The sequence below is a fragment of the Mya arenaria genome, chromosome 3 (genome assembly GCF_026914265.1).
Source record: "Mya arenaria isolate MELC-2E11 chromosome 3, ASM2691426v1".
Classification (NCBI taxonomy): Eukaryota; Metazoa; Mollusca; class Bivalvia; order Myida; family Myidae; genus Mya; species Mya arenaria.
In genome coordinates this window covers 68,456,153-68,477,249 of record NC_069124.1, presented here as the reverse complement: position 1 = coordinate 68,477,249, position 21,097 = coordinate 68,456,153, and the positions used below count along the sequence as shown (strand labels likewise).

General features: G+C 35.8%; 1 protein-coding gene across 1 annotated transcript; it reads left to right on the top strand.

The window, feature by feature from the left end:
• Nucleotides 1-98: 98 nt before the first annotated feature.
• Nucleotides 99-19,210, top strand: LOC128227928 (protocadherin alpha-1-like). Its single transcript, XM_052938878.1, has 6 exons — nt 99-252; nt 12,750-15,450; nt 16,630-16,785; nt 17,422-17,536; nt 17,767-18,459; nt 18,618-19,210. The coding sequence occupies exons 2-5, from the start codon at nt 12,787-12,789 to the stop codon at nt 18,246-18,248; spliced, it is 3,417 nt and encodes a 1,138-aa protein (XP_052794838.1). The 5' UTR covers nt 99-252; nt 12,750-12,786; the 3' UTR covers nt 18,249-18,459; nt 18,618-19,210.
• The last annotated feature ends 1,887 nt before the right edge of the window (nt 19,211-21,097 follow it).

Sequence of the window (21,097 nt, the reverse complement as noted above, 5' to 3'; positions counted from 1 at the left end):
GCAAAGCTGATGCACAAATAGTGTATTCATCCGCACTTAAGCGTTCACGTGATATTTACTCATTGTCGTGATTGGTCGAAGGATCATTGAACACTACTACGGATGAGATATCATTTTATTTCGGTTAACAGTGAAATAAAACACATACACTGATTCTTGTTATCGAAGAAGCTTGACATTATCTTTAACATTTACATAGTGCGTCATCTTTGGGAGGTACTGCAATGAAATGGATTACCAATTGTACATTACGTAAGTTGATTTCTTAAATATCAATTAAATGAATGCTACATAATATGAATATTAAAACTTAAACGGAAACTGAACTTGTATATAAGGCATACTTAAATATGAAAAAAAAACTGCTGTAGTTGTTTTGAACTAATTCGTATATTAAGTAAAGCACACGTAACTATTTAAATTTGATACTTTAAAATGTTACCATTTCCTTGCCTCCACAAACGATGTGTTGGGCGAACGTTTGCTGTAAATATTTTCAAATGTTGTATCTCAGTAAAAGTCATTTTTATTATATGAAACTTATTCATATGGAAAATAATTTACTCGATAATCAATGTTTATCATATAAGACTGCATTCTGTTTTTAAGTGCAAAATACATTCAAAGTCGACACTTACTCTCTAGTGATTGTACAAAGCGTTTATTTCAATGCAATATTTGTCTTCTTCATACAAAATGTGCATTTGAGAGGTCTTTGTGTAATCAATATTCTATTTGTGTATAATTGAAGCATTTCAGTAATTTGAGTTACTTTTACTTTTCACTAACAGTAGCAATTATCAAATTAAGCACAATTTTCTTCCGACGTGCTGACAAAATGCCGTGGATGATGTATGTCTATTTCTGTTCTCTGTGATATCAACACAGAAAAATACTGTGTTTGGAATGCAGTAACAGTTTATTACCTGACCTACTGCTTCTGCTGCTGCTACTACTGACACCACTACTGTTTCTACTACTGCTACTGCTACACTGCTCATCTTTCTGCAACACCTACTGCTGCTGCTGCTAATGCTATTTCTACTACTGCTTTTGCTATTACTTCAACAACAGCTGCTACTACTAGTACTACAACTACTGCTACTGCTATTAATGTATTCCTGCTACTACTACTTCTACTCTTACTACTACTACCACCACTACCACTACCACTACCACTACTACTACTACTACTACTACTACTACTACTACTTCTTTACTTCTACTTCTTATTATAATTATTATTTTCATTACTATTATTATAATTATTATTAATATTATTATTATTATTATTATTATTATTATTATTATTATTATTATTATTATTATCAGGAGTATTAGGAGTATTATCATTATTATAATTATTATTATTATTTTTATTATTATTATTATTATTATTATTATTATTATTATTATTATTATTATTATTATTATTATTATTATTATTATTATCAGGAGTATTAGGAGTATTATTAGCAGTACTTTTATTTTTAGGAGTATTAGGATTATTATTATTATTATTATAATTATTATTATTATTAGTAGTAGTAGTAGTAGCAGTAGAAGTAGTAGCAGTAGCAGTAGAAGTAGAAGTAGTAGTAGTAGTAGTAGTAGCAGGAGTATTAGGAGTATTATTAGCAGTACTTTTATTTTTAGGAGTATTAGGATTATTATTATTATTATTATAATTATTATTATTAGTAGTAGTAGCAGTAGTAGTAGTAGTAGCAGTAGAAGTAGTAGCAGTAGCAGTAGCAGTAGCAGTAGCAGTAACAGTAGCAGTAGCAGTAGCAGTAGCAGTAGGAGTAGCAGTAGGAGTAGCAGTAGCAGTAGCAGTAGCAGTAGCAGTAGCAGTAGGAGTAGTATAATAATAGTAGTATAAGGAGTATTATTATCAGGAGTTGTTTATTATTTTATAACTTTTAGTATTTGTTACTATTTTTTATTATTAAATTTATTATAAAATAATTCAGAATTTGTGATACATCATCAAAAATCAATGCGTGTAATAATAATTTTGTACTTTAGAAAATAAGCTCCCAGAAGTAAGATAGATTAAAATATTTTTTTCAAGCTAATGTCAAATAAAATAAAACAAAGTTTACAGTCTTGTTTTCAGTTTCTCTGTGTTACAAATTCACTATATATGATTTCAAATTGTTTTGTTGTTGTTGTTTTTCACCTAATTGTTTGTTTTTAACTTTTGTATTTTATCTAACACATGATACCTTTATAAATATATACTAGAAACTAGATTTAAGTTCGATGTCTAAAATTGGTTGTTTTTAAGACAATAATGTGACACGAACAAAGTTCATTGCATTTCTGAAAACTATATGCTTTCAAGAGAGGTACATCATTAATTCACAGTATGTTAAGGTTTTAGGAATTTCATATTATTAAGTTAACTGTTTTATCATTGTTTACTTCCCTGTGAGTGGTTTCTTTATGACATTTCTGGTCATTCTAAACGCAAATTACCAGAATGGACGAAAATACATCTCTAGAAGTGCCATCTAAAAGCTTTTTAAGCAGAAAAAAACTACTGATTTTAGAGGTATTTCTCTGGCAGACGAACAATTACGTGTCGCCATCAAATGAATCTTTAAATCACAGCAGACTCCATTATCTGGACTGAAGGGGGCACTTGTTTGGTTTCCGTTAATATGTCCGCATCCCGTTGTCATGGTGACTCCCCGAGGGCGCTGTTGCAGGCGGCCAAGAGCGGCGGAGAATCACGTCAGAGTGATCCACTCGGTCACCTGCGGGCCGCCGCCGACTATAAAGTGTCCCTTTTGTTTCAATCAAAAAACATTTTATGTTGTGTTCGTCGGCCGACAAGGCTTTGTATTGTACAAGGTTTAATGTTAGTAATGGATCATATAGATCCACGAGATTGCCATGGTTTCATGTTGTCAACAACAATTGTGGTTTTTATCTGGCATCCTTTCCGTTGAAATTTCCCTGGGGTGTGCATTTTCGCGCATTCTGCCATATTACTCAATACTAATTAATTATATTAATACTCCAATGTTTGAAATATGACAGTAGTTTTATCATTTTTATCGTGGGCCTTTTATTAAAATTTCATGAACATGTTGTGATGATTTAACATTACAACGATGAACAATAAGAAGGTTCAATTTTGAACACTCGAATTTAACGATGTTGATCATGGAGATGGTCCTGCTACTACTGCGCTGTTGTTGGTTGTTGTTATTGTTGTTGTTATTGGTGGTGTTGTTGTTTTTGTTGTTGTTGATGTTGTTGCTGTTGTTGTTGTTGTTGTTGTTGTTGGAGAAGAAGGAGGACTTTAATGCAATTGAATTGAAGAGGAAACGAATCACTTTTTCCCACTAAACTGATATAGAGCAGTTTCAGTCTTGCTTGGCAGTAATAATATTAATAATAGTCATATTTTCCTGGTGTCATTAATAAATGCTCAAGTTTGCAAGCTGTAATTTCCATTTTCTTGAAAGAGCCAAAGCTTTATTATGCTGTTTAAGTATAGTCTGACGCCTGTCGTGGCTTCTTCCTTCATTGGAAATCTTATGCGGGTGAAAAGACACAGGGTGTTGGGAAAATTTGAATTTTCATACATTTATAAATATTGTTCATTTCGTTTAAGTAAGTACAATTACTGTGTTGAATGGTAAGGACTTTAAAAATCAAATTTTAGATCATAAAATAATGATAATTCAGTGTATAAGCGTGACTGATGCCTGTCTTTGTTCAATGCAGATTTGAAACCTGAAGTTAGATAAAGTCTTTTCAAACCTGTCGAAAGTATTTTGACAATTTAATAATAATTGATCAGTATAATTTTCTCTGTTATGATTACAGGGATCAGCTTTCATCTAAGTACGCCTCCCTTTTACAACAGGTTATGAAAATGTCTAAACTCTGGCGCTAATAATTCCCTGTACATTACCAGGGCCCATTGTGAGAAGACGCTATATCAAGGTTCTTTACAGCCAAACCAAGGATTTTATTTGTATAGGAGTTAATTAAATGTCTTTTTCAATAACCCTAGACAAGATAAACCATTTAAATCAAAAGATAAATACAAAATCGGAAAATGGCATAGAAATTTCATTTTGATTGGGTCCAATTTTAACATTTCAAATTTGAACCCTATCTCCGGGAGCGGAAAACGGCTGACAGAAATGTTGATAGCCTAATGTATGTGAGGAGTTTTGGAAAACTTGTCAAATCATAGGACAAACTGAGCGAGTGATACTTGGACATATCTAGGTATTAAAATGATCAAAACGATAGCAGTGGGGGATCCGGTGATTCTTCATTGTATCACTAATTTTACACTTCATGATGACTAATAAGTAGCACAAGGTAAAATCGAAGAAGAAACGTCTGAAAAAAACGACGAGAAAGAGAAAGGGGAAATGGAGAAAAGGGGAGTGTGGGAGGGATCCAAATAAACTAAAATGTTATGCGTATGATTAAATAGATTTTGAACATTGTGTAAATATTTGACGCCTTTGGGTCTGACTGACATTTCAAATGAACCTTTAAAAATGGATATATTTGCACAACATGTATTTCCCTCTCTCTCTTATATGGTGTGATTACTCATAACCACAAACAAAGTGTGGCTGCCAATAATAATTATATAGAATGTATTGTCCTTAATGAAATAATGATAGCAGTGAAATGCGACACTAAAAGCTAATTGATTTTGGTAGACCTCCTAAAAGGTGCCTGTGCTAATTCGTCTTTCACTTTATTTTGTTGAATTGTCAACGTTTTAAAGTAATTATACTATCTCTACAGTGTTGTTTTCTTCAAACCGTTTTGGGTTAAAACAAAAGGGCTGTAGGTACCGCGTGCCGTGGAAATGAATAGTTACCCTCAGTTTATACTTGAATAAGGTATGGTGATGACAACAGCGAAATACAAACTGCGTGAAAAGAACAAAGTCTATGAAGTACGGAACGTTCGATAGGAAATTTACCCCACGTGGCCAGATTGTCTTACTCCAGCTTCCGATGTAGGGTTAGATAACACCAATAGTTGCCCCAGGGGACGTATTCGAGGGAGACTGGCAATGCCTTTGTCAAAACAGCTTTGTAGGAAAAACGCTCACTGTTTGTAACCTGTCAGATGTTCTTTTCATCCAGAGTAAATATTTTTACAACAAGACATTGACGGGAACAGATCTCTGTATGGTGTTTTCTTTAACTGAAACCTAAAACAATAATATGCTCAGAGCAATTGTGTATCCGTGGCTCGGAGGCAAAGACACCCTGAGTATTTGACATTGTCTATGACTTCATCACCTTTGATATAGTTAAAAAACGTAGTACATGTATACAAATCGTATCTTAAGTTCTGTCTTAGAATCATTGCTTCAAAATAACGGTATTGGTTTTAAAAATAAGGTATGGTAAGAAGGACCTTCTACTGGGAATTATATTGCCAATATTGGGACAAAAGTAAATTTCATATAGTATGCTTCCAGAGTGGGGACTAAATGATCTTCTCTTGTTGTGCCGGGTCAATGTTATACCAGTAAATCATAGTACTTTTTCATCAATTTTATTAACAAAACCATTTTATCCGGCGTTTCATCCACATAAGTCCCCAAATCCGGAAAGCGGCGCCGTTTTATCACCACAGTGAAATGAAATTAATTAAAAAATCACACACGTTTTACGACAATGTTCTGCCCTGCTTTTAAAAAGCTTTACGACTTGATTCAGCTGATTTACTGAGATAACATAACAAATAAGTCATAAGCAATTATTTATAGACGTACAGGTTTTCAGTTCTGGTAGTGGATTTGAATAACCACTGGAATAAAGCCACTGAAAACCTTGACAAAACATTATTTTAATAAAGCTATAATTCACACAAACATTTATAAAACCTGTTCCCCGCTAAGTTTTAATCGACCATATGGCATTGCATTGAGGCATAAAACCTGTCGTTTGAATACGCTAGGTGCAGTGTTCATCATGTTTTCCCAGTGATACAATTTATTATGATTTAAAGCTGCACTCTCACAGATTAGCAGTTTTGACAACTTTTTTATTTTTTGTCTTGGAATGTGCCAATTTTTGCGTTAATATCTTCAAATTTGACTGACAAAAGATCAGATCGCAGATATTCATATTTCCGTTATAAAAATAATGATTTATTGCTAAAAGCGTTAGTAACTGTTTACGAAATATGCATAGAACATCAGTTTTTGAATTCAAATATGAAAATCTGCTGTCAGCAATCTTATACCACTGGTTTTCATGCAATTTCGCATAAATTAACTCGTTCCAAGACAAAAAATTAAAAAAAGTTGTCAAAACGTTCAATCTGTGAGAGTGCAGCTTTAAGGGATTTATATCGAGTATATTAAAACGTTTAGTGTAGGATTTTTTCGACCGAGTGGCATAGTTGAGATGAATCCGTTTCCATGACTTTAACACTTACGCTTAACACGCAATGTTTGTCATACAGGTATTAAATGCCAGGCCCCCGCATCATATGTCGAAATCATATCCGGAGAGACGGTGAAAACGAAAATGATTCTTACGACACGATGTGATGTCCTCTGAACATAAACAATGTTGTTTGGTGATTGTTTTACGGCTGACAGCTGGTTATGACTGTGTCACCTTTGTCTGATACAGGATACAGACGCTGAATCCCGCTTCCTAGTATACTGTCAAACAACAGTGGGGCAGGGTTCTCCATAAAACCCTACACCCGAATGTACCGAATATAAAACACTAGATCCGCCATAAAGTGGTAATAACCTTGGACCCTGAACGTACTTTTTACGCTCTTTCTCCGCATTTTTGACTCGAACAATATGGAATTTTAACTTTTATGAGACCACATTAGCATAATCCAGTTTTTATTAGGTGTAACATTAACAGCTTTGGAAATCGAATAATTGAAGTTCTACACGGTATGCCTTTTGATTTGGGCAGCAATGCGTACGTATTCATAAAACAGCTAAATCCCCCATTTAAGAAATACTGGATTACTTCGGTCGCTTTAATTTCTGAGTGTATAATTCAATTATCTGTACTCAACCTTCCTATATCCGTTAAATTTTAAGAGGGTCTTCTGTGAAAACGTCCAAGGCCAAAATGACCACTTTGATGTTTTAAGGTTCGTCAGTTATTAATGAAATACTATCTTAATTCTATTTGAGTTTTCGTATCTTGCATATTTGCAGGTTGATCAAAGTGGACGTGCTTGTGTTCTTGGTTGCTTTGTTATGAATTGGTTTAAATACCCTGAACAACATATTTTTTTCAGTCATAATTGTCGTCTTAAAACTTTCTATCGTTTAACGCTATATCCAAAGTTCCAACATGCTAAGGATTTTTGATTTTCTGAGAATATAGCTGTTCTTAAGAAATAGTCAATAGTTTCAAAACAGTATAAAATATTTGGTTCTGTTTGTTTTCGAAGAGCCACATTTCTTTCTATGTGTGGTGCATGGGTGTCATTACATTTGTCCAATGTAATCTCTTCTGTGTCAAAGTAACATTAGGATGTTCAGTGCCAAAAGCTTGGTGGAAATTGGGGTCGTCTGCTCAAAACGCATGTTTGTGAACTGCATTATTCATGTTTTGTAAAGAAAGTGGATTTTCTTTTATCCCCAGTTTTGTTCAAATATTAAATGCAGTCGTAACGTCTTTATGATCAGTTCCAATAGTGTTAATGTTTGCTATTGGTAGACCCATGAGCCATTAAGATCCTAATACTGCTATCAATATCGAACAAATATTAGCATTTTAAGTAAGTTAATTTCCTTCGAGCGAAATAAGGTTTATTCGTGGGCCTTCAAAATTGTGTTGATTTTAGCTTTTCAAATAATTTTGTCGTTTATGTATTTAGCAGTGAAGGCCCATTTTATAATAGGTTTTGAGGCGAATTTGAGTGCACGAATAAGTGACAGAGTTATCGTCAAGTTCCTTAAGTTTGGATTACTGGCTGAAGTGTTAAGAAAACAAACGGAAACCATATATGAATCAGTAGTTAGCACGAATACGTACATTTCGAAAACAGCATGGATCCGTATTGATTCTTAGACAGGACACCGTTCAGAAAGTGAGTTTCGAAAGAAAATGTGAACGGATAATTTTGTTTAAAGAAACTGTCGAATTTAAAAGCATTATATTCAGTAAGAGTTTATCTTTTGATAGATTTTGAAACAATCTGTTGATTGTTTTCCTATTTACTTTCTTTTTAATAATTGAATTATTTATTATGTATTTAAAAAATAATCGCTTTTCACGACAGTGTGGTGTTTAATTTATGATGGCTATGAATAATGTAAACATAAAATGCTGAATAAATGTGTTTTCATGTTATGTTATGTTAGAAATAATGGTTAAAACGATTACATTTTGTTTTGCCATTTGTTCGGTGCCAAATAATGTACATGAAAATGTCTGTTTTCACTTTGACATTTTATCGTTTACATAAAGCCAATGTGTTTATAGTTTAATGGTCTTGTTTAGGCAAACTTGTCATATCTGTAAATATCATGGCGAAGTTTATACTAAACGCTCATATCAGAGTATTGCAAAGATAATATTTGGTTTCGCGACATATCTTTAATAGAACTTAAATTATTAGCCAAAAGTTGTCCCATGTAGTGGGAAAATTTGAATAAACCCTATCAGCTATGGTCAGTAATATTTGCCTGCCAAAATACCATATCTTGGTAATTTTTCTAATCCCTTAAAGGGCAGCGAACATTTAAGAAGGAACAAATATTGCTATTAAGATAAGAGAAAGATAACACGAGCCAATATCGTTTGCACAGATTACGACTTAATTGAATTTCAAACATTTAACTTCATAAAAACGTTAACAACAGAGTGTGAAAGAAAAACTGCATATGAGCTTTTTGAATGTTCAATCACGGCGGGACGTAAAAAAATACATGATCGTTGCTGTTGATGTCATTTGTTAAAAGAAGAAAATATCGTGTTTGTATTTGGCATTATTTTTAAGGGCTCAGACGGACTGGTATTTGATTGGCCCCAGGTGTTGGGGATGCGACTGTAATCGGATTAGGGGCTAAAGATGGGAAGGCTCAATGTGTTTATCTGAGTCTTAGTTGGTAATTAATGCTGGCAAGTTGTGTCTGTATTTGTCTGCTTTGAATGCCTTAGTTAAGGACGCTGAAGTGTTAAGCTCATGTGAAGTGAACATTGAAGGAAACAGATTACACTGAATATGCTTTACACTGAAACATATTTGAAGTTTTAATGTGTGTTTCAAAATTGTGGATGTTGAAGGTAGGTTATGTTATGTTAGTTAGTCTGCACGGGATTGGCGCTAGGTATGAATTCACACTTCATTGTTTCTGCTGATTGGTTTCAAACGTTGCTTTATTCGATGTTGACTCTTAATTGTAATTTTAATTTGTAGCGCATACTGCTAGTCGTTTGATTATCGCGGTTATCTATATTTGTATCTGGTAATTATTTCCAAAACATCCTTTTCTTCTGTGATTTAACGAATCTGAAATTTTAACATTAGATATAATCACGATACGATTCATTCGGCTCCGTTTGAAATAGATGATTTTCGCCTTTTTGATCTTATCGGTAACTTGTAATTCGCTAATTAGTCAGAGCAATAAGGCTTGTAAAGGGTTTATTGTTTCCGCTTCATTTTAGAAAGGTACAAATCAGTTAACCCGGGGCAGTTTAAAATTGGGTTTAAGTAATTGTTACAAAAAGATCCGACTTCGTTAACTATCATTTTCTTACAATACAAGACACTTTGGAAACCGGAGCGGTATTGGTATCAGAAAAATCATCAAAATGTTCTTTTACAGTTTTTATCGAAATTTCTCGCCTCCAGTGTTACTGATGGCTCGCTCGAATGGTCACATGATGAACAATATATATTCGTGAGGGAAGCTTTCCAATGACATTAGCTTTTTGTCATCTTTGTGAGCGAAGATTACGAGAGTTTTAAGGATTCTGTTTAGAAAAGTGATAGATGTTTTCATACTCTTCGTTCGCACGTTCAGGGACATTAATAATATTCATAACATAATTGTACCTTGGATTTATATGACAGGCGAACTTTGGAGACGGATCATATTACTATCAAGATTTTTGGGGTAAATATAATTCTGTTTTAATTTATGATTCCTTCAGATGTGTTTGAATCATCAACAATGCTTTAAGTCCAAATGGAATAAAAAGAAATTAAAAAAAAACACGAATATTTCGTAAATGCAATTTATAAACATGTATAGAAATTATGCAAAATGTCACGCTGGTGCATGACAGCTTTGAATGCAGATGTTGAATTTCTACACCACACCACGCATTAATATTCAATTATCTTGTTATGCAGATGTTTTTGGTCTTATTTTGGTAACTTGGTTGTCAGTTAATGTCAGTAAATAACGCTGTAATTGTCTTGCACGTAATGAACGCGCTGATTAACGTTTTTACACCTGCAGGAGACGGAACAGTAACGTCTCACACAGACGTTTCACAAGACGTCAATATCCGTTTTCTAGAAATAACATTACAATATAAACTGCATTCAATTAAGACCTTGGACAGAGCAGATAATTTGGATAGCGAGTTAAACAATTGAATAAAACCATTGTTTTAACATATATTTTCATTCACGCTTTAAATAAGGGGGATTTAATTATTTATGTGTGCGGAGATCCCTTTATGTATATATATATATATGTATATATATATATATATATATATATATATATATATATATATATATATATATATATATATATATATATATATATATATATATATTATATTTAAAACAAAGATAAACGTTATTACAAATCTTTATTTTTTCACTTAGTACAATTTTTTTTGTCAATTCATGAAAAACAGTTTAGTTACCAACATTTGGTAACATGTTTATCAAATAGCTTTTATTATTTAACTGCATGGAATGAAATCTTTGTAAGAAACACATACACGTAAATACGGCTAATCAAGCCGAAAACTAATCGAAATTAAATGAGGATTTAATATTTCCAGTTGAGGTACATGTTACGGTGAATTGAAACACCTTTGAAGACCTTTCAACATATTTTTGATAAGTGACACACGAAGATAAAGCAAGAGATGGAGTCGTTTTTATTCCGTTATGATTAGTCGACGTCTCGTTCACTTTATTGCTTCTGTTGACGCAAACAATAAATGACTTTTGAGGAACCAACCGAAGTTTTATTGAGCATGAACATTATGTTTTTGAGCGTAATTTGGACAATTGTATAGAGGAGTTTATATTGATGAAGAGACAAGCCGGTGACACGGGATGATTAAAGTGAACATTATGTGAAATCACGGGTTACTGATGGGAATATAATACCTCAAATATTCTTTAGTTTTCAATTGCTTATATCTCAAATTATCTATTATTTTAACAATGTACTCTTTTTTTCTTTTAATAAAAAAGTTTCACATAACACTGATAGCATTGATTTTGCAATAACAATAAGCACTGGTCATCTATATATTTTTTTTACAAAGAAATGCTTTTTTTTCTTAATTGCAGAACACTTTAAATCATTCAGTTCACGTACATTTCTCTATTTCTTATAGCTGACAAAAACAAGCATGTTTGCACATCGTGAATAATTTATGTAAGAACCGCCATATTTTACTGCGGCAGCGGCACATTTATTGTAATTTTATTGCACAATTTAAATTAATTATGGAACACGTGGATAGGATTATTGGTGTAAATAATGCCACATTATATGGTGTTTTATTTTCACACCGACAATCTTCGTGGTTAAATGAAACATTATACACATATTACAGGATCCCAAAAGGATATTTGTATGACAACTTTTCGTCTAATATTTCATTTCATTACGGTCATTTAGTTATAAAATTTGATTTTATGGCTAGCTATATGAACCAGATACGTATTCGATGTCTTAAATAATTTGTCTAATACTTATTCCGTAAACCTATCCTGTTGATTGTTCATACTTGAAGATGATCATGAAATTACTGAAGTGTTAATTTGTAAGAAAATATATATTATATATAAATGCAGTTTTGATACCTTCCTGAGGTATCCAGATGCATTTCAACTTATGAAAAATTGTGAAATGTCATTTCCACATAGTGACCTCATTACCGACACGTTATACTGAGCCTGCCTTTGTAGGTTCAAATCTCTTGAACTAATTCAGGAAGATTTCCATTATTTAACAAGTATTTCAAACGATCAAGCCCCTATTTATACGTGTTTACTTTTGTAAGCCGTGAAATGTCGAAGGTGTTAAGGCAAATATACAATTTACCTTTAGCTTGATGATACTGTATCAGCGGCCTTAAGACCTTTTGCCCACATGAGATAAGAGTGACCACAAAGACTGCCCTGTCCGGCTCACAGCACCTGCGCTTTGGGGATTTCTAATATATAAGGATTATACTTTGATTCATTTCGTGCCCTTAACTGTTGTTTTATTATTTGTAACCGCTTGTTCCGAGTATTTTTTCCATCCGCCAAATACATAAATCAGGAAAGGACGCGTGGGGCTAAATATTCAGCACTAATTTGTATAAGATGACATTATTGCTTGTACAAGAAGTGTGTAGAAATGGTATACCAAACAAAAACAACATGGTGTAATTTGTCATTCGATATACAGACCATATTTTATTTGGAACCTCCTGCGAATACAAATTGATATACAGACATAGATGTTATTGCGATACATAATTCAATATCAATATATATCGTTTCAGGTTATTATGAGAAATACCTCATCGACTTTCGAGCAAAATGAAGCGTCCCGCTGTTTCTGTCGTCTGCTGTTTGGCAGTTGTCGTCTTCCTGTTGATGACGTTTGCAATATGTGCTGATGAAGTCACATACAGCATCATAGAAAACAGAACACCCGGATATTACATTGGAAACATAGCCCAGGACAGTGACGTCACCCAAAATGTTTCAGAAAGTGTTACGTATAGGTTTTACGAGGACAACCAATTCACAAAATACTTTGTGATTGATAATACAAATGGAAATTTAAACACTTCGGCAACAGTCGTCGACCATGAAGAATTGTGTTCGTTTCCAAACTGTCAAATGACGTTTGAGGTGTCCGTCATTGGTAAACTATTCTTTGACATTGTCGATGTTACGGTTAATATTCTTGACGAAAATGACAACGCTCCTATCTTTACCAATGCGAAGGATGTTATTAATATCTCAGAAGATGCTGAAGTCAGCCTTGTGTATGACATTGCCACGGCATCAGACGCTGACATGCTAGAGAATAATACGATTCGAGGATACACGCTCGTGCCTAGCTCGGACAAGTTTTCGCTGGTTGGCGTCAAAAACTCGAATGATTTCGTTTTAAAACTAAAGCTGGAAACTTATTTGGATAGAGAGACGCAAGACAATTACAATCTGGAGCTTTTGGTGTTTGACAGCGGAAAACCAAGTGCAATGACATCTACACATTCGTTTGTTGTCAATGTTTCCGACTTTAATGACAACCCTCCGATGTTCGACTCCAAGGAATATAAAGTGACTGTAAATGAAACAATTATTCCAAACACTGTCATACTGACTGTTTCTGCGACGGATAAAGATAGCGGTGATAATGGCAGAGTTTCCTACCACATAAAACGGCAGTCCAACGTGGATACGATCGAACGCTTTTTCAAAGTTAATGAAGATACAGGAAATATTTCTGTGATTTCGGAATTAAGACACGAATCTGCTGAAATGTATGAATTTATCGTTGAAGCAATGGACAACGGCATCTCACCTCTAACTAATGAAACGACAGTAAAGGTCAGTGTAAATGATGTAGAAAACAACGCTCCAGCCATTGTTATTAAGTTGTTCAAACCCGGAAATATAGACTACGTTGATGTTGAAGAAAACCAGCCGACTGGGTTCTTTATCGCTCACGTGGATGTTACAGACAATGACAAGGGAGACAGTGGTAAATATTCATGCAATATAACCAACTCTGTGTTTCGGTTAGAAACCTTCCAGAACCGTGGATTTAAAGTAATAGCATCTGGGCAGCTAGACAGGGAGACTGTCGCCATGCACAATGTGACTGTGTTGTGCCACGACTATGGTATACCTCCGAAATACTCGTCCAAAACATTCTTCGTTCGTGTGACTGATGTCAATGACAATGATCCTGAGTTTTATAAACCGGTGTACCTGGTGTCAAAGAATGAGAACATGAAAGGCGAGGTTGTCACTCGTGTCAGTGCAAGAGACTTTGATGCTGGAAATAATGGAACTGTTGAGTATCTTTTAGAAAATCCAAATGGTGACTTTTCAATCGATAACTCAACAGGAGTGGTCAAGATGGAAACTGATTTGGACAGAGAGGAGATGGATATCCGGGTGTTCCGTGTGCTGGCAGTGGACAAAGGACAAGCACGGCGGACTGGAACCGCCACCGTGTCCTTGACCTTGATAGACGTGAATGACAACGCGCCGGTAATTGTTCCTACGAGACCAGAGTTCAAGATTGCCGAAAACCTTGTTGCCAACACAAGTGTAGGACTAATACATGCGGAGGACAGGGACATTGGTGACAATGCTAAATATGACTTTTCGTTTGCCCCATTACAAACTGCGCTGCCTTTTGATATATTGCCAAATGGTGAAATTAGAACTAAACAGACGCTTGACCGCGAGCAACATTCTCGGTACGATATTCCTGTCAAGGTGACCGATCATGGTAACCCGGCACTGAGCAGTACACAGTCTGTTACCATTTTTGTCACAGATGAAAATGACAACGCACCAATAGTCTCATTTCCCAATGACAGTAACAATACGGTCCAGTTTCTGTACCAGATGGGCGGCTACAATGTTGTCACGACCATCTCTGCCCATGACACAGATGCTGGTGCTAATGGGACGCTAGTGTTCTCTATTATTGGCGGAAATGACGAAAACATATTCGAAATTGACCCCGATCTAGGCGAACTTTCTATTATCAACTACATTGACATTAAGGAAGACCAAACCGTCACTCTTACAATTGAAGTAAAAGACAGAGGTACAAGTCCAAAATCTATCCGTGTAAATCTTATTGTGGAACTCATTTACACCAACGGTACAGGCGCTAAAGCAATACAAGGGGACTCAAACAATAAATATATTATAATATCTGTTGTGGTAATAATAACGACTATCGCCGTTGCCGTGGCAATCATTGTCGTGATACTTTTCCTTCGTAACGCGGACCGCCGGAAGCACCACGAGGATCTTGGCGCGAGGTATTCCGATTCTGGCATTTCCTCTGGCTCCGATTCTCATCCTCCGGACGCAGAAGTGTCGGGGAAGGAGGAGGGACCAGGCGGCAGGAAGAAGAAGGAAGTTAGCTTTTCTCTGCAGTTCTCGCTGGACGGGATTGGCGGCGGGAAAAACGAGGAATCAAACACCGAAGAATATGATAAAGCGGTAAATAGGTTTCTGCTATGTTTTAAATATCATAAATATCATTTGGTGCAAAATAGTTCTATTTAGAGCAGAATATGTAGGAACTATAATTAAATCTATAATGTTGAAAACGCACAGCTTGCAGAAAGTTTCTTATTTATTTTGTTCATTCTCATTTCTGATACGAATCTCTTCTGTCTGACCCCTAGACATTGACTCTGAAATTTATGTGTTGTGCTAACGTTTTGGGGACAATTCCAAGAGCCTTTCTCTGATAATTCACAAAAATGACTTGGTCTTCATTAAATAATTGAAATAGGATAGCTGAAATCAATGCGAATTGTCCTTTAATAATGAAAGCCCGTCCCATAAATTTCAACCCTATGATAGATTTCAGTTCATGATATCTATTCAGTGTTCCTCGCAGGCATAAAGGAAGCAGGGGAATATCGTTGTTTTATTTTGTGCTATATCGATTCTGAGCGCATGTCACTTTAAATATTGAACAGCATTACAGTGTTTTATATGTAACACCGTAAAATTCTTGTATGGTGAAATCTGATAAGAAATGTTACGATTCTCATTAAATGTTAATCATTCCTGTTCTTGCCATAAGCCCTTGATTTGTTTTGCCATATGATCATTTTCTCTAGGAACTCATTCGCACATTATTCTGCGTTATTACATTTTTTATATAAGCTTCAAATGCTGTTGCCAATTTCAAAACTATTCCGATTGTCGAACGTGTCTGAAATTTTGCACCAGTCAATTGTAACCACACCCCCCCCCCCCCAGGTCCGGGGGTATACCGGGGATAGCCGGGGAAAAGGGCCGTGTCTTTACTTTCCAGGTGGCCCCGCAGGATCGGGTGACCGCGGTGGTTTTGTCTTCGCGCAAAATATAGCGGGGAATGTGCCTTACTTCGGCTCCCTGGGGTGCGGGGGCATTTAGCGGGGATTTGACCAGTTTGTCCCCGCAGGGCGGAGATTTTCCCCGGGGTTGGCTGGACCGAAAGTCAAAGTCCCCGCTATTCTCCGGACCTGGGGGGGGGGAGGCGTGGTTACAATTGACTGGTGCATAAGCTACATGTAGTCAACTATTATTCATATAGAAGATCGATCATTTTTTACTTACTAAACACCAACTATACATGTAGCAAATCCATGGGTTGTATTGTATATTTTTTCATCTAATTAACAGCGATACTACGACGGGCCTCCGTCCAGTGTCCCCCCGCACGGGCCTCCGATGTACAGCGTGCAGAACCAGGAGAAAATCGACTCCCACATGAAGGCTCTAAAACTACAGCAGTACCTCTGGGAGGCCAAGACAAGGGTGTGGGAAAATACGCAAGAGGTAAGGGCCGGGTCTCGTTTTTTAACAATAAATTTATCAAATTTTGATCAAAACATGTGTTTGGATAATACATGGCTAAGGATGTTTGTCTAAAGCTTCTTGGAGCGAGATTATTTCGTTTAACAATGATAAATGATTATATATATGAAAGTGGTATTTCTGTTTGACTTCAAATAATGTTATTTTATTGGATTGACAAACAGTGAGGTATAGACTGAAGCTTTAGAACTTCGGCCCATATACTACTGCAAATGATATTTACTGCACTCTTTAAACGGAAAATTTAAAAGTAATTTGCTCCGGTTGACAAGTAATGATGTTTTGACAGATTTATATCAATGTAATGTTTTAATTCTAAAATCCATTTTAGTAATCCATGTCACTTTTAAATCAATATGCAGCGTTCGGCAGAGATTTAATCAGCTGAAATTTTCACTTAAGAGTGGTATGCTCCATTTGCTGGAGATAAGAACGAACGATAAAAGACAAAAGGACCGTTTATTCATTCAGATGAATCGTTTTATCTTTTAACATTGAACTCTTTTAAGTATGAAATGAGTTGAAGCATATCGATCAGTGACGATCAAAGACAACTAAATTTTCAATACTATAATCCGATGTGTTCCGTAAATACAGGTGCGACAGCTTCCTCTTGGTGACAGCGAGAGCGAGACGTCCCGTGACACGGTCACGTGCGACAGTGGGCGGGGTGGCAGCGAGGAGGATGTCTCCACCGCCTCACCGGTCAATGGTATGTTATGTCATGTTTTATAAGATAATTGTCTTAGCAGTACCTTTTTAACTGCAAATTCTACTTCAATATAATGTGCTTCAAAGTCTGAATACAAATTGAGTGAAATTGTTTTCTTATCGTGGTATACATGAAAGGCAAATAAATAAGGTGTCGCTAATCAACCAGTATTTACATTGAAATGCATATTTCTGATCGTCAAGTCAATATTCCTACATGTGTCATTTTAGAGGACAAAAGTGTGTTCGGAAGTCTGGATTCGAGAAGTCAGCGACACGTGACGTTTCTGCCTCAACCCTATTACCATAGTAACCTGTCGACTTCCTCGGTCCGGGAGAGCACGCCCATCCATCAAGCCCCGGGCTCTCACAGACCTCATCAAGTTCAGGGGTCTCACAGACCGCAGTCTTATAAATACTCAAAGCCAGAACAACAACTACACAATAAACTTGCCATAAAGAACTTCACAAATCCGACATATAGTGCTCAAAATAGTTACCCTAATCAAATGCCTATGCCACATTTGGAACTTTGGAGAGACGGGTATTACCAGGGTGGCATGCCAGCGCGCCCGCGTCATGACAGTGGTAGTTCCTTCCGGTCTAACGAAGACGACGGAGGTTCGACCACGACTTCCGGTAGCTACACACTCGAACAGAACGATATTGACGTCATGGACTTGTACGGTCACCATGGCGACCTGGTGGTGTGAGAATCACCGGATATGACGATATTTTAAACTGTGATATTTAAGGTGAAGACTCGTGCAATGATTGTTTTAAATATACTTCACAAATAAATTATGTTCAGACCAGATACTGCTTCTGCAATTGTTGAAACAAATTCTGCAGGATCTTAAATGAACCACTATGACGGTCTTCCAGTTTCCCGGGATGTGTGGCCCTGATTCCGGCTTTTGTATGGTATGTATATAGATAGATCGAATTAAACATTTGATAAACATGTGCATGTTCAGGTTCAATGCTTAAAATTATCAGTGCACTTTCACATGATAACATAAGGATTCAACTATTTTATAATATTTGTATGTTCCATACTTTATGGGTTTTTTATCTTTCAGTACCAAAGAAGTTTGAATGGAGACGAACCACTTTGACGAACAAAGGCCAGCTTCGCTTTTGCTCTAATTGAGACGCCAATTTTGATGTGCTATTAAAATGTTGATTGTTTTTGCTTTTACATCCATGTATTAACTGTGTGCGTATTCAATAATTGTTCGTATTAATTACCCATCAATGTGTATGGTATTATATCAGATAGGACATGATGATAACAAAGTTCACTTTTAATGAGTTCATTAGAAAAACGACTACCGTGGACAAAATCAATCAATGTATACTCGTTTTCAAATGTGACACAATTATTTTGGACACAAAACATTCATGACTATAAAATAGTTTCAACATGTTTGAATCAACGAAATTACAAGTCACATCTATTTTCCTCGTTTCCATCGATCATTTGCTCGTTGCAAACAGATTTGACATACTTTACTATGATTAACATTTGTAAAATGTTGTTATCATTTCATTGTTATTATGTGTTATGTTTCTTATTAACCTGCTTAGACCTTTTTCTATCAATCATTGACTAAGCAGCTGTCTAGATCTCAATATGACTGTAAAAAAAACATGAATATATTGTGAAAACTACCATTTGCTTTTTTGTTTGTGTATATGTAAAGAAAGAAAAACAGTCTTCTGTAAAATAAAGAAGTTATATGAAAGAATGAAAAATTTTCCCGAGGCTATTTCTGAGACCTATTCAGGGGCAGATCCAGGATTTGACGCTAGAGAGGGCGTAACGTAGGGTCGTAGCCTTTTGTCTTGCGCCCCTCCCTCCGAACCGAAATATATGTGCTTACAGTTGGGTGAAATTGTAGGACCCCCCGGATCCTCTAGTGCTATATACATAACACAGAAGGATCATTTGTACAAGGATCGGAGTTGCAAGCCACCTACCTGTGTCTAGTCCTAAAATACATCGAACTATGATGTCTTTCGAACTGAGATCGAACCACACCAACGTCATACAAGAAATGGTCTGTGAATACACGCAATGGTTATCCTCTTCAGCATGTGTATTCAAACGCAAGATGACCTGAACTAGGGTGTCGCCCCCTTGAAATCATAAATCAGTTATATCACACGAAGATAAATGCGTAGCCCGGTATGATTCATGTTCATATTCCGGACTGCGCGAGCATTGTCGGCAGAAAGTGACATATTCTCTATTCAATGCACACGGTAAATTATAAACCGTCGCAATTAGCATATAATAATACGTGAAGCAATAAATCATATAAATATTATTTAAACAAATATAACAAAACGATCAAGCGAAGCGAATGAAAATAAATGGAATGCGAATGTAGTATGGGGCTGCATTTTCGTGCATATCACACTGTATGTAGTAGTGTCAGTTATTAAGCTTAATATTATATAATTAAGTATTGCAGTTCAATGAATGGTATACACTTCAGACTCAGTCTTGTCGTTTGTATCAGATTTAGGCCGCTTTCACATTGAATCGATGTGACAAAATTCACTTTCTGTGTCCAAGGGACATGCCTCTTCCAAGCCAACGCTTCTATAGGTCTCACTGTGGTAAGACTGATGTAAAGATTATACCAATTTGCTGCCAGATTTACATTATTTTGGTAAATTGTAATACGTTTTTATTAGTGTCATTTATGTTTGCTTATGGAACCCGAATCCAGCTTGCTCTATGAGTGGAATCCGGCGTAACGTACCGCAGCATCCGGAATACCACCAGAAATGGGAGGGGATGACAAGTGTTTTATGCAAATAGTGAGCAACTCTCAGACAAGAATGTTTTCAAAACTCGTCAGTAAACAAAATGTTCAAGTTCCGACGCCGCTTACTTAATCGATTATGGATACATACAAATGACCTACAAAAGCATTAAACAAACCCATTTCCGGTTATGTGTGCCAATCAATGAATAAAGATTATCCACTGCTTAAATATGGATTCTGTACCTTGAAATACAAAGGGATACGACATTCTCAGTGTTTAATGTTTCCCAGATAAATACTGGCAAACTCATTCAAGAAAGAGCAATATTGGGAAGAAAATCGACTGCACTATGAATCGTTTTATTTTGGATATATGCTATTTGAACAACTTTAAGCGCTCTATGTTCTTCAACAAATGATACACGAAATCTCTTTGTCGGCGTTATTGTTTTCATTACAGAGTAAATTCATTTGCACTCTTCGTATGTAAGCAAATAGAAGTTTAAGGATAATAGAACAATATTGATGCAGGCATTCCTGACAAGTGCGAGAACATGTGAACGGTATTGAAACAACTAAAGGTGAACACGACGCCAACACAGCGAATATCAGGTGCCTCGTAAGCAGAAGGTCCGTTACTGAACAGTCAAACGTTCAAGGGCACAATATATTTACCGTATTATAAGTTACGGGGTTAGTACGTGACACGAAATGGGATATACGGGGCGCAGGAAAACCACATTCGGGTTCGAGCAAAGGCGAAGCTCTACCCGAATAACGTG